This window comes from Salminus brasiliensis, chromosome 14 (assembly GCF_030463535.1).
Source record: "Salminus brasiliensis chromosome 14, fSalBra1.hap2, whole genome shotgun sequence".
Lineage (NCBI taxonomy): Eukaryota > Metazoa > Chordata > Actinopteri > Characiformes > Bryconidae > Salminus > Salminus brasiliensis.
The window spans coordinates 51,709-62,450 of NC_132891.1; the positions used below are offsets into that span (position 1 = coordinate 51,709).

Here is a 10,742-nt window from a genome sequence, read left to right on the forward strand (position 1 = left end):
TGGTTGATCATTTGGTCAGCAGTGCTGGGCCGAGGCTGTGGTGTGTTAGGGGTTAGTGGGTTAGTTAGTCTCAGAACCAGCTGACAGAGGTACATTACATTCAGTACATTTCTGCAGAATTCTGCATGCAGGGACTCTGTGGGATGCTTGTCCCATCTAATGAAACAGCGCAGTTATTTTACAGCAGATCTGAACTGGGATGTTTATTTGGTGAATTGTCCTCTTGGTGGTGTAGAGAGCTCCTCCTGCCTCCTCCAGTGCATCACTCCCAGATCAGAGCTCCCGGAGGCACTGACCTTCAGTCCGAGGTAATGGTGGTGTGAAAGACGCTGTAGGGTGGTGTTTCCTGGAGTGAAAAGGGGGCTGTTTTTATGAGACCTGGCTTTTTTTGGAAGATTACGATTTTGGTTTTGTCCAAATTGACTGTCAGGACCCAGTTCTGACAGAGCTGCTCCACCAGGTCGTCTGCATAGAGCAGGAACTTTCACCTCCGTGTTGTTTAGGGTGATTAAGATAAGATAAGATAATCCTTTATTATTAAAATTCTCAGTGTCAGCAGAAAGGGACAGCAAGACACTCAGTTACAAAAATTTAGATAAATAATTTACACTATAAACACAATATAAATAGGAATTAAAAAAGTAATAACAATATTATTTACAGCAAATTACTCTTAATTGCACATGTGTGTGTGTGGGGGGGTATTGCACATAGTATTTTGAAGCAGGAGGAAGGAAGGACCTGTGATACCCCTCCTTCACACACTTGGGGTGAAGCAGCTGGTCACTAGAGGAGCTGCCCAGTGCTGCCAGAGTCTCATGCAGTCTCAGAGAGAGAGTGAGGGAGAGAGAGAGATAGTGAGGGAGAGAGAGAGTGAGGGAGAGAGGGAGAGAGTGAGGGAGAGAGAGAGCGAGAGAGAGAGAGGGAGAGAGAGAGAGAGAGAGCATGAGAGAGTGAGGGAGAGAGAGAGAGAGAGAGAGTGAGGGAGTGAGAGAGAGAGAGAGAGAGTAAGAGAGTGAGAGAGAGAGAGTAAGAGAGAGAGAGTGAGGGAGAGAGAGTGAGGGAGAGAGAGTGAGGGAGAGAGAGAGAGTGAGGGAGAGAGAGAGAGTGAGGGAGAGAGTGAGAGAGAGGGAGAGAGTGAGGGAGAGAGAGTGAGGGAGTGAGAGAGGGAGAGAGAGGGAGAGAGAGTGTGTGAGAGAGAGAGTGAGGGAGTGAGAGTGAGAGAGAGAGAGTGAGAGGGAGTGAGAGAGGGAGAGAGAGTGAGAGAGAGAGAGTGAGAGGGAGAGAGTGAGGGAGAGAGTGAGAGAGAGAGAGTGAGTGAGAGAGAGAGTGAGCGGGAGAGAGGGTGAGAGAGAGAGAGAGTGAGAGAGAGAGAGAGAGAGAGTGAGTGCGTATGTGCAGAACTGTAGTTGCAGGACTTCATGCAGGTCCGTAGGTTTAGCACTGTATGTGTAGAACTTTAGGTGTAGGACCGTAGGTGTAGCACTGTATGTGTAGGATTGTAGGTGTAGGACTGTATGTGTAGCGCTGTATGTGTAGAACTTTAGGTGTAGGACCGTAGGTGTATCACTGTTTGTGTAGGATTGTAGGTGTAGGACTGTAGGTGTAGGATTGTATGTGTAGGACTGTATGTGTAGGATTGTAGGTGTAGGACTGTATGTGTAGGATTGTAGGTGTAGGACTGTATGTGCTACACCTGTGTAGGTGTAGGACTGTAGGTGTAGGACTATGCAGGGCCGTAGGTGCAGGGCCGTAGGTGCAGGGCCGTAGGTGCAGGGCCGTAGGTGCAGGGCCGTAGGTGCAGGGCCGTAGGTGCAGGACTGGTTGAAATTAGTGACTTCAGCATGATGGGAGACGGTGGAGCAGCATCACAATCCTTCATTTACACAGTGATCTCTCCCTGACGGTACATACAGTCTGTTCAGCACTGCTGTTGTTGCAGAGCAGTAATATGTACTTGCATTAAATAAGTGTGTGGCCCTCACGTACAGCGGGGTTTGAACCCAGGCCGCCATGTTGGTACGCTACTGAATGAGCTACCACGATCACGTAACCAACGGTCTAAGATTTAGTCTTTAATCTTAGAGCAGGCAAAACGGAAAATATAAATAAAACCACTCAGGACTCGAACCCAGGCCGCCGCGTCGCGAGACCAACGCTCTGCCACTTCCCCAAAGCAGCAGTTCTGAAAGTGGCCAACAAAAGAAACATAAAGGGGTGGATTTAATAAACCAAGAAGACGCCACGTCTAACGCGAAATAAAGGCTGGAAACAAACAAACAAAGGACGCCAGGGGAGAGCTGGCTACCTCTTTAACACCAGAGGGAAATACAACTAAGGGCAAAAAGGATCTCCCAAAGAAACCAGAAAACTGAGAAGTTACAGGGAAGACAGACACTCCTGCCTTCCTCTGTAAAACTAGTGTATGTGTGCAAACACACACACACACACACACACACACACACACACACACACGGGCACACACACCAGGGAAGACAGACACTCCTGCCTTCCTCTGTAAAACTAGTGTATGTGTGCAAACACACACACACACACACACACACACACACACACGGGCACACACACGGGCACACACACGGGCACACACACGGGCACACACACCAGGGAAGACAGACACTCCTGCCTTCCTCTGTAAAACTAGTGTATGTGTGCAAACACACACACACACACACACACACACACACACACACACACACACACACACAGGCACACATACCACCAGAGTCAAAAGATCCAGCAGTGGGGCAACTGGATCTGTGTGCCTATATAGCCTACCACCCAGGTGTAGGAAATTGGGCTCAATTACTGGCTGGGGTGACTCGGGACCTCCCCCTGGTGGCAGGAGGAGGCCTTGCCCTAGAGCTACCCCTTACAGTGTGTGTGTGTGTGTGTGTGTGTAGCTAAATGTGTATTGTCTGCAGTGCGGTCCACCTCTGTCTGGAAGGTTCCATGTGTGTGAGTGTTTACCCCTCTACTCAGTTCCTCCAGCAGCTTGGGGGTGTTTATTTTCCAGCCAGTGAGCGGCGGTGTAAATACTCTGATAGGGCGCAGGTGTGTGTGACCACGCAATACCCTCTAACTGACAAAAAGACCACCTTAATGCACAGACTCACACACACATACTGGAAACGCGACCATTTCTCAGGAGTTAACTATGTTCAGTACTGGTTCTATAACCCCAGGCAGAACCTGTTTAAACAGCTGAATTGGAACAGGATCTAGTACACTAGGATGACTTTGAGGAGCTAACAATGCTAACAAGGTCTTTTTCAGTAACCGGGTGGAAATACTCCAAGTGTGCTTTAAAGCTGGTGCACCGTTCATCAACACTCACTCGATCAATTTGATGTACAATGATTCAGCTTTAAGAAAGGCTTTTTTTTTTTTAGCAGGACTGTGACGCCATTCAAGCCGTAGAGATTCTACCAAAGCGTTTTTTCTCTCTAATTTGTTTGATCTTAATCATTGTGAAGATTAGAGTGGAGCACAGACAGCAGATCATCTGTTCCAGGCTGGAGATCTGTAGGAGATGGACAGGAGATGGTTAAATGAATTATTATAGAATACACTAGCTGTAGAGGTTTGCTCATAATGCGAGGAGGCAGGCGGATATGCTGGTTTAGGATTACGTCAAACAGGATTAGGTGGTGGTCTGAGATGAAGTCAGGCTGAGAAATGCTGACTAAATGTTCTGTTTCAAGATCTCACTACTTTCTTCAGAATGTGAAGCTCTTGTTTCTCCTTTTTACTGGATTTATGTTCAGCTGCTTTATCTGTTCTGATGAGATCTGGAGCTTCTAGTAGAACCTCTCACTGCTGAGAGACGGGGGGTAGAGTGATGGGGTTAGATCCCTAAAGTCTCTGTACAGAACTGTGTGAACAACCTGCTGTGTTTCTCAGGTCCTGTCTGGTCTAAGCAGGATTTTTAAAACTCTCATAGCAATAATCATTTCCACAATACTGGCCCTGTGTATTAAAGGGACTGTCTGACCAAACTGAAAAAGTAACCATCACAAAATCTGTAAACACACCTACTCTGTACCAACAGCCCTGCTGCAGTAGCTTCAGATGTAAGATGCTTTAATGTTTAAAAGACATTATCCTCCTGATTGTCATGGCAGGTTAGGCCAGACACAGAGGGATGAACACTCGCAGAGATGGGTCCAATGCAAGTAGTATATTAACACAACTCAAGAACAGCCGTTGTGAACACAATGCAAACTAGACAACCCCTGCAAACAAATGCAAACAAACACACCTGAGACTGGGGGACTCTGGGAGCCGAGCTTAGTGAGCAGGGCAGGGAAAAATGGGGAATACTAACTAAAACCTGCAGGCAGAGCCTGGGAAAACCAGGGGAGAACTAAAGATCCGCTAAACCAGCGCTGAGACTTCTCAAAAGGGGAGAAGAGAGCTGGGGGACCAGCCGCAGAACCAAAAACAGCTAGGCCGACCAAACCTGGCACTGCTGCGTGGACGTGGGTCGAGAGTCGTGGGTCTATCTTGTCAGCGAGCGAGAGCGCCTCGCTCAATCCTTGGATGGCCGGGTGGCCTGCTCGAGAACGAGGAAGTAGAGCCGAAACGCACTGTGAGCCGTACCGGGAACCTCTTGGGCCACCTCAAGGTTCCAAACTTGCAATTCTCGGCAAAGAACTAAGTGACTAAGCTCCTTAAGTAGCCCCAGTCTCAGGTAAAACACATGAACTAAACACAAGATAATGAACACTGCAAACTCGAAACACACGTGAACACAAACGAACTGAACCAAACACACATGAACGTAAATGAACTAGAACCAAGTCTCTGAATCGACACAAGAACGGAAAGGACAAAAGTCCTTAAGTGAGCCTGCGGGCTGTGGCTTGAGTCCACCCCGGGGGAGAGCGCGATGACGAGGACCTGATGGGTTGGACCTGCAGGTTGTAAACTGAGTTATTCAGAGTGGGGTTTTGGGGGACTATCAACACCTTCAGTGTCATCAGCATCATCAGTACCATCAGCGTCATCAGCAACATCAGTACCATCAGCGTCATCAGCATCATCAGTACCATCAGCGTCATCAGTGTCATCAGCATCATCAGTACCACCAGCATCATCAGCATCATCAGTACCATCAGCGTCATCAGTGTCATCAGTACCATCAGCATCATCAGTACCATCAGCGTCATCAGCAACATCAGTGTCATCAGCATCATCAGTACCATCAGTACCATCAGCGTCATCAGTGTCATCAGCATCATCAGTGTCATCAGCATCATCAGTACCATCAGTACCATCAGCGTCATCAGTGTCATCAGCATCATCAGTACCATCAGCATCATCAGCATCATCAGTACCATCAGCGTCATCAGTGTCATCAGTACCATCAGCATCATCAGTACCATCAGCGTCATCAGCATCATCAGTACCATCAGCGTCATCAGTGTCATCAGCATCATCAGTACCATCAGCATCATCAGCATCATCAGTACCATCAGCGTCATCAGTGTCATCAGTACCATCAGCATCATCACTGTCATCAGCATCATCAGCATCATCAGTGTCATCAGCATCATCAGCATCATCAGTATCATCAGCGTCATCAGTGTCATCAGTACCATCAGCATCATCAGTACCATCAGCGTCATCAGTGTCATCAGTACCATCAGCGTCATCAGCATCATCAGCATCATCACTGTCATCAGCATCATCAGCATCATCAGTACCATCAGCGTCATCAGCATTATCAGTGTCATCAACATCATCAGTACCATCAGCGTCATTAGCATCATCAGTACCATCAGCATCATCAGTACAATCAGCGTCATCAGCATCATCAGTACCATCAGCGTAATCAGCATTATCAGTGTCATCAACGTCATCAGTACCATCAGTGTCATCAGCATCATCAGTACAATCAGCGTCATCAACATCATCAGTACCATCAGCGTCATCAGTACCATCAGTGTCATTAGCATCATCAGTACCATCAGTGTCATCAGCATCATCAGTACCATCAGCTCCTTCAGTGTCATCAGCATCATCAGTACCATCAGCGTCATGAGCATCATCAGTACCATCAGTGTCATCAGCATCATCAGTACCATCAGCTCCTTCAGTGTCATCAGCATCATCAGTACCATCAGCGTCATCAGCGTCAACAGTACCATCAGCGTCATCAGCATCATCAGCACCTTCAGTGTCCAGTGACCATGCCTGAGACACTGTTCTACCAGAGTTCTGAGAAGAGTTCAGCTCTAGAACCTGTTTTTAAGATCACATATCATTACAATGGTACCAACGCTTGGTTCCATTCACCGCCACAGTAAAGAGATCTGAGTAGAGAGAAGCAGAATTTCACTCTGAATGTTTACATACGGTACATCCTTTATTTTCCAAACTATTAAACTATTAAATCATAAACTGCAAGATATTGTGTATAGGATTTGCTTCTGACCCTGTTCTCTCTTCAGACTGCTGGGTGCTGAACACACACTGAAGCAATTCTCTTTATCACCAGCCCTTCTGTCCAGGTAGGATCAGTTTAAAAGTGCACTCTGACGGGCCAAACACATAAAACTGCTGAAATGAACTCCTCTGAAGTGCTGAGTGAGGCGCAGCAGTGAGAAACGATAAAATGGAGACATAAACGGGTTATAGAGTGATAGTTCAGGCCTTTAGGACCAAGCGCTGTTCACCAAGTCAAATTCATACAGGGGTTTTAATTTGCTGTTCAATCTGTCTTACAAAAAACTCTCTGAAAGTTCTCTTGGTCTTTCAGACCTCAACTTCACCAAGTGTCATTTCTTTAGATTGCGAACTGAGTAAACGGCTTCCTGAAACACTTATTTTTCTATAAGAAGGTTTATACATGAAGTGACATGTTTGTAATAACTGCAGAATTAATCGTAATGATATGCTGTAACATCTGAGCTTCCTTCACTCTGTCCATTCAAACGTTTTCCCTGAAAGCTCCACATTGTCTCTGGCCTGCTGCAGAGCTGGGGGGTGGTGGTGGGTATGATCTTGTTTAGTGAGAAATCTGGATCCAATAAACAAACCGACAATTTCAGGAAAACCTGCAATGAAGCAACAGATGATTGGCCAATCAATTCATCCTCGCCCTTCATCACACCCACAATTTTTCTCTCCGCCAATCGCAGAAGGTGCTGTCTTCTGGGTTTCTGTTCAGACCAGGCGGAGTCTAGAGTCTTTACTTTCATCCAATGGCAAACTGCACTGGGTGGGACCTGTGAGGGCCTTGCTTCTGGCCTTTATAAAAGTGCTGAAAACCAGATGTTGGACCCACATATGCTAAAGGACATAGTTAAGAGAGGGAGAGAATTTGTATGAATTCTGAACTGCTGCATGTGCGCCCTTTAGGTTCCTAAGCATAGGAAGGTAGCGTAGCGTGAGTCTGGATACGAAGACGTGGCTCAACAAGAGCACTGGAGGACCACGAAAGCCAAGAAACTTAGGCAATAATCAAGATAAGCATTGCAGGACCAGAGGAACAGAGAAATCAACATCTAAACCAAGAACAGCATTTCAGGGAACCAAGAAAGAAGGGCACCAATCACGAAGAGGATTGGAAGATCAAGTCAAGTTAAAAGTCTAAGAAACTAAGAGGTGGCCAAGAAGAGCATTGGCGGATAATAGAGAACAAGGACCAAGATTTTGATCAAGGAGAGCACTGGAGCACCCGGGAAAGACAGCGGTTAGGAACGGAAAGCCACTTGCCATGAGAGAAGAGGATACCTGTGGTGACTTTCCAGAAGGTGGGGTGCTTCCCAATGAAGACGAAGCAGAACATCGCCCAAACAAATGCCCTGTCGTTGTTGCTCCTCATGTTTCTGGAGGACGAAAGCGATTAACCAGCCCCAAAAAAGAGCCCAGTGCTAATTTGAACCCTGATGACAAAGTAGGATCTGAAGGAACATCTACTTTTATCCATTCAGGCCCAAAACGGCCTAAAAAGAGTTCTCCTTCATCTTCTTCCTCTTCATCATCATCATCCTCCTCGCTGGTGCCAGTAATCAGTGCAGGGTCACCACTTCCTGGTCAGTCTTTTGAAGATGTCCACTCTCAGAGAGTCATTGCTAACGTCCGAGAACGGCAGCGTACCCAGTCCCTGAACGACGCCTTTGCCTCCCTGAGGAAGATCATCCCGACCCTGCCCTCAGACAAGCTCAGCAAGATCCAAATCCTCAAACTAGCATCCCGCTACATCGACTTCCTCTACCAGGTGCTTCAGAGTGATGAGATGGACGCCAAACTGGCCAGCTGTAACTATCTTGCCCACGAACGACTGAGCTACGCCTTCTCTGTGTGGAGAATGGAAGGAGCGTGGTCCATGTCTGCTAGCCACTAGCCTCTAGCTGCTAGCCAGCTAGTTCTAACTACAAACTCAGATCTCCTCATTTTAGTGCTCTACTTAATAACTGACTCTTTAGTCTGCTTGCTGGTTCTTCTCTGCTTGCTCTCTGACCACCATTAGTCCAATTACATGCCCAAAGAGCCTCCAGCTGACCCGAAGACCTTTCCTCTGCTTAACTTCCCAGTGCCCCTGACCTTTGACCATCAAGCTTCTATCCTCTCAAACCCTTTCAGATTGCCAACTCATACCCCTACAGGTACGTACGGTCAGGGGGCTTTCCTCATGTTTCTTTTATTTTATTTGTGTGTGTGTGTGTGTGTGTGTGTGAGAGAGAGAGAGAGAGAGAGAGAGAGAGAGAGTGCACAGATGTACTGTTATATTTCTTATAAAGCACTACATTACATTCATTATACGCAAAATACTCCATACAGCAATGAGTTTCCATGTAGTTTTGCTGCATAATATTTTTACTGACCGCAAATTAATTAATTCTGGATATTAATGTTATCAGAGCTTCATACTGGATATTAATGCTATTAGAGCTTCATACTGGATATTAATGATATTAGAGCTTCATACTGGATATTAATGTTATTAGAACTTCATACTGGATATTAATGTTATTAGAACTTCATACTGGATATTAATGTTATTAGAGCTTCATACTGGATATTAATGTTATTAGAACTTCATACTGGATATTAATGTTATTAGAGCTTCATACTGGATATTAATGTTATTAGAACTTCATACTGGATTTTAATATTATTAGAACTTCGTACTGGATATTAATGTTATTAGAGCTTCATATTGGATATTAATATTATTAGAACTTCATACTAGATATTAATGTTATTAGAACTTCATACTGGATATTAATGTTGTTAGAGCTTCATACTGGATATTAATGTTATTAGAGCTTCATACTGGATATTATTGTTATTAGAGCTTCATACTGGATATTAATGTTATCAGAGCTTCATACTGGATATTAATGATATTAGAACTTCATACTGGATATTAATGATATTAGAGCTTCATACTGGATATTAATGTTATTAGAACTTCATACTGGATATTAATGTTATTAGAGCTTCATACTGGATATTAATGTTATCAGAGCTTCATACTGGATATTAATATTATTAGAACTTCATACTGGATATTAATGTTATCAGAGCTTCATACTGGATATTAATATTATTAGAACTTCATACTGGATATTAATGATATTAGAACTTCATACTGGATATTAATGTTATTAGAACTTCATACTGGATATTAATGATAGAGCTTCATACTGGATATTAATGTTATTAGAACTTCATACTGGATATTAATGTTATTAGAGCTTCATACTGGATATTAATGTTATGTGTAACGTTTGTGTCTTTAGTATCAAATACTGTTAGGTCAAAAATCCCCTAATATAAAAAACTGATATCCACTGATGAATACACCAAAGGTCCTGCCACTGTTCTACAGTTCTCCTGATAATCACTGTTAAAAATAAAAGCAGTAAATAAAAAAAAACACCATGCCATATTTAGTTCAATCAATTTGAACAAACATACAATTTATTACTTAGTGTTGAGCGCCGGGACATCGATAACAGGGTTGTGGGTTCGATTGCCGGGCTTGGAATCGATTTCTTGAGCAAGGCCCTTTACCCTCTCTACTCCCCGGGCGCTGGAGTTGGCTGCCCACCGCTCTGGGGGTGTGTGTGTGTGTACTCACTGCCCCTAACACATGTGTGTGTGAGTGTATGTTCACTACCAGATGGGTTAAATGCGGAGGACACATTTCGCTGTACAGTGACAAATATGTGCACCTTTACCTTTACCTTTAATGTAATTATATATATATATACATACATTGTATTACATATTGTCACTTTCATACAAAAACCTTGTATCTTCAAAAATTTCTTATCATTCAATGACAGTAAATGTAAAAAGATTTTATTGCAAGGTGCATTGCAATTGGTCCATCCTGCAGGAAATTCAAAACAACCAGATTCATATTATTGAGAAAATAATATGATTATTATATATTAATTGCTTGACATTAATTAAATATATTTCATTCATTGTTTTATTTGTATTCTTAACTTAATCAAACGTTTGGAAATTTTGCAAAAAAATTCTCTCCCTCTCACATACATTTAAACTAACCCACAGGTGAGTTATGGTGCAGGTTCAGGTGCTGCTGGCTTGGCTCAGGGTGATGAATCTGTGGTTTTAGGCCTCATAACTCTTCTCTGTAACACTTCCATCACTGAACTACCAACAACATCAGCAGCTTCAGATCTGCATCAATTCAGCACAGTGAGAGACGGCTGAGAGACCAGTCTAAACCACTGAGA

The 10,742-nt window shown here is 44.3% G+C and overlaps 1 protein-coding gene across 1 annotated transcript; it reads left to right on the plus strand.

Annotated features, from left to right (window-relative positions):
• The first annotated feature begins 7,741 nt into the window (after positions 1 to 7,741).
• twist3 lies at positions 7,742 to 8,371 on the plus strand. The gene has a single exon (XM_072697016.1). It carries the CDS (start codon positions 7,742 to 7,744, stop codon positions 8,369 to 8,371), a length of 630 nt encoding a protein of 209 aa, XP_072553117.1.
• Positions 8,372 to 10,742: the final 2,371 nt, after the last annotated feature.

Coding starts and splice junctions, on each gene's coding strand:
- twist3 (XM_072697016.1), top strand. CDS start 7,742: ATGAGAGAAGAGGATACCTGTGGTGACTTTCCAGAAGGTGGGGTGCTT.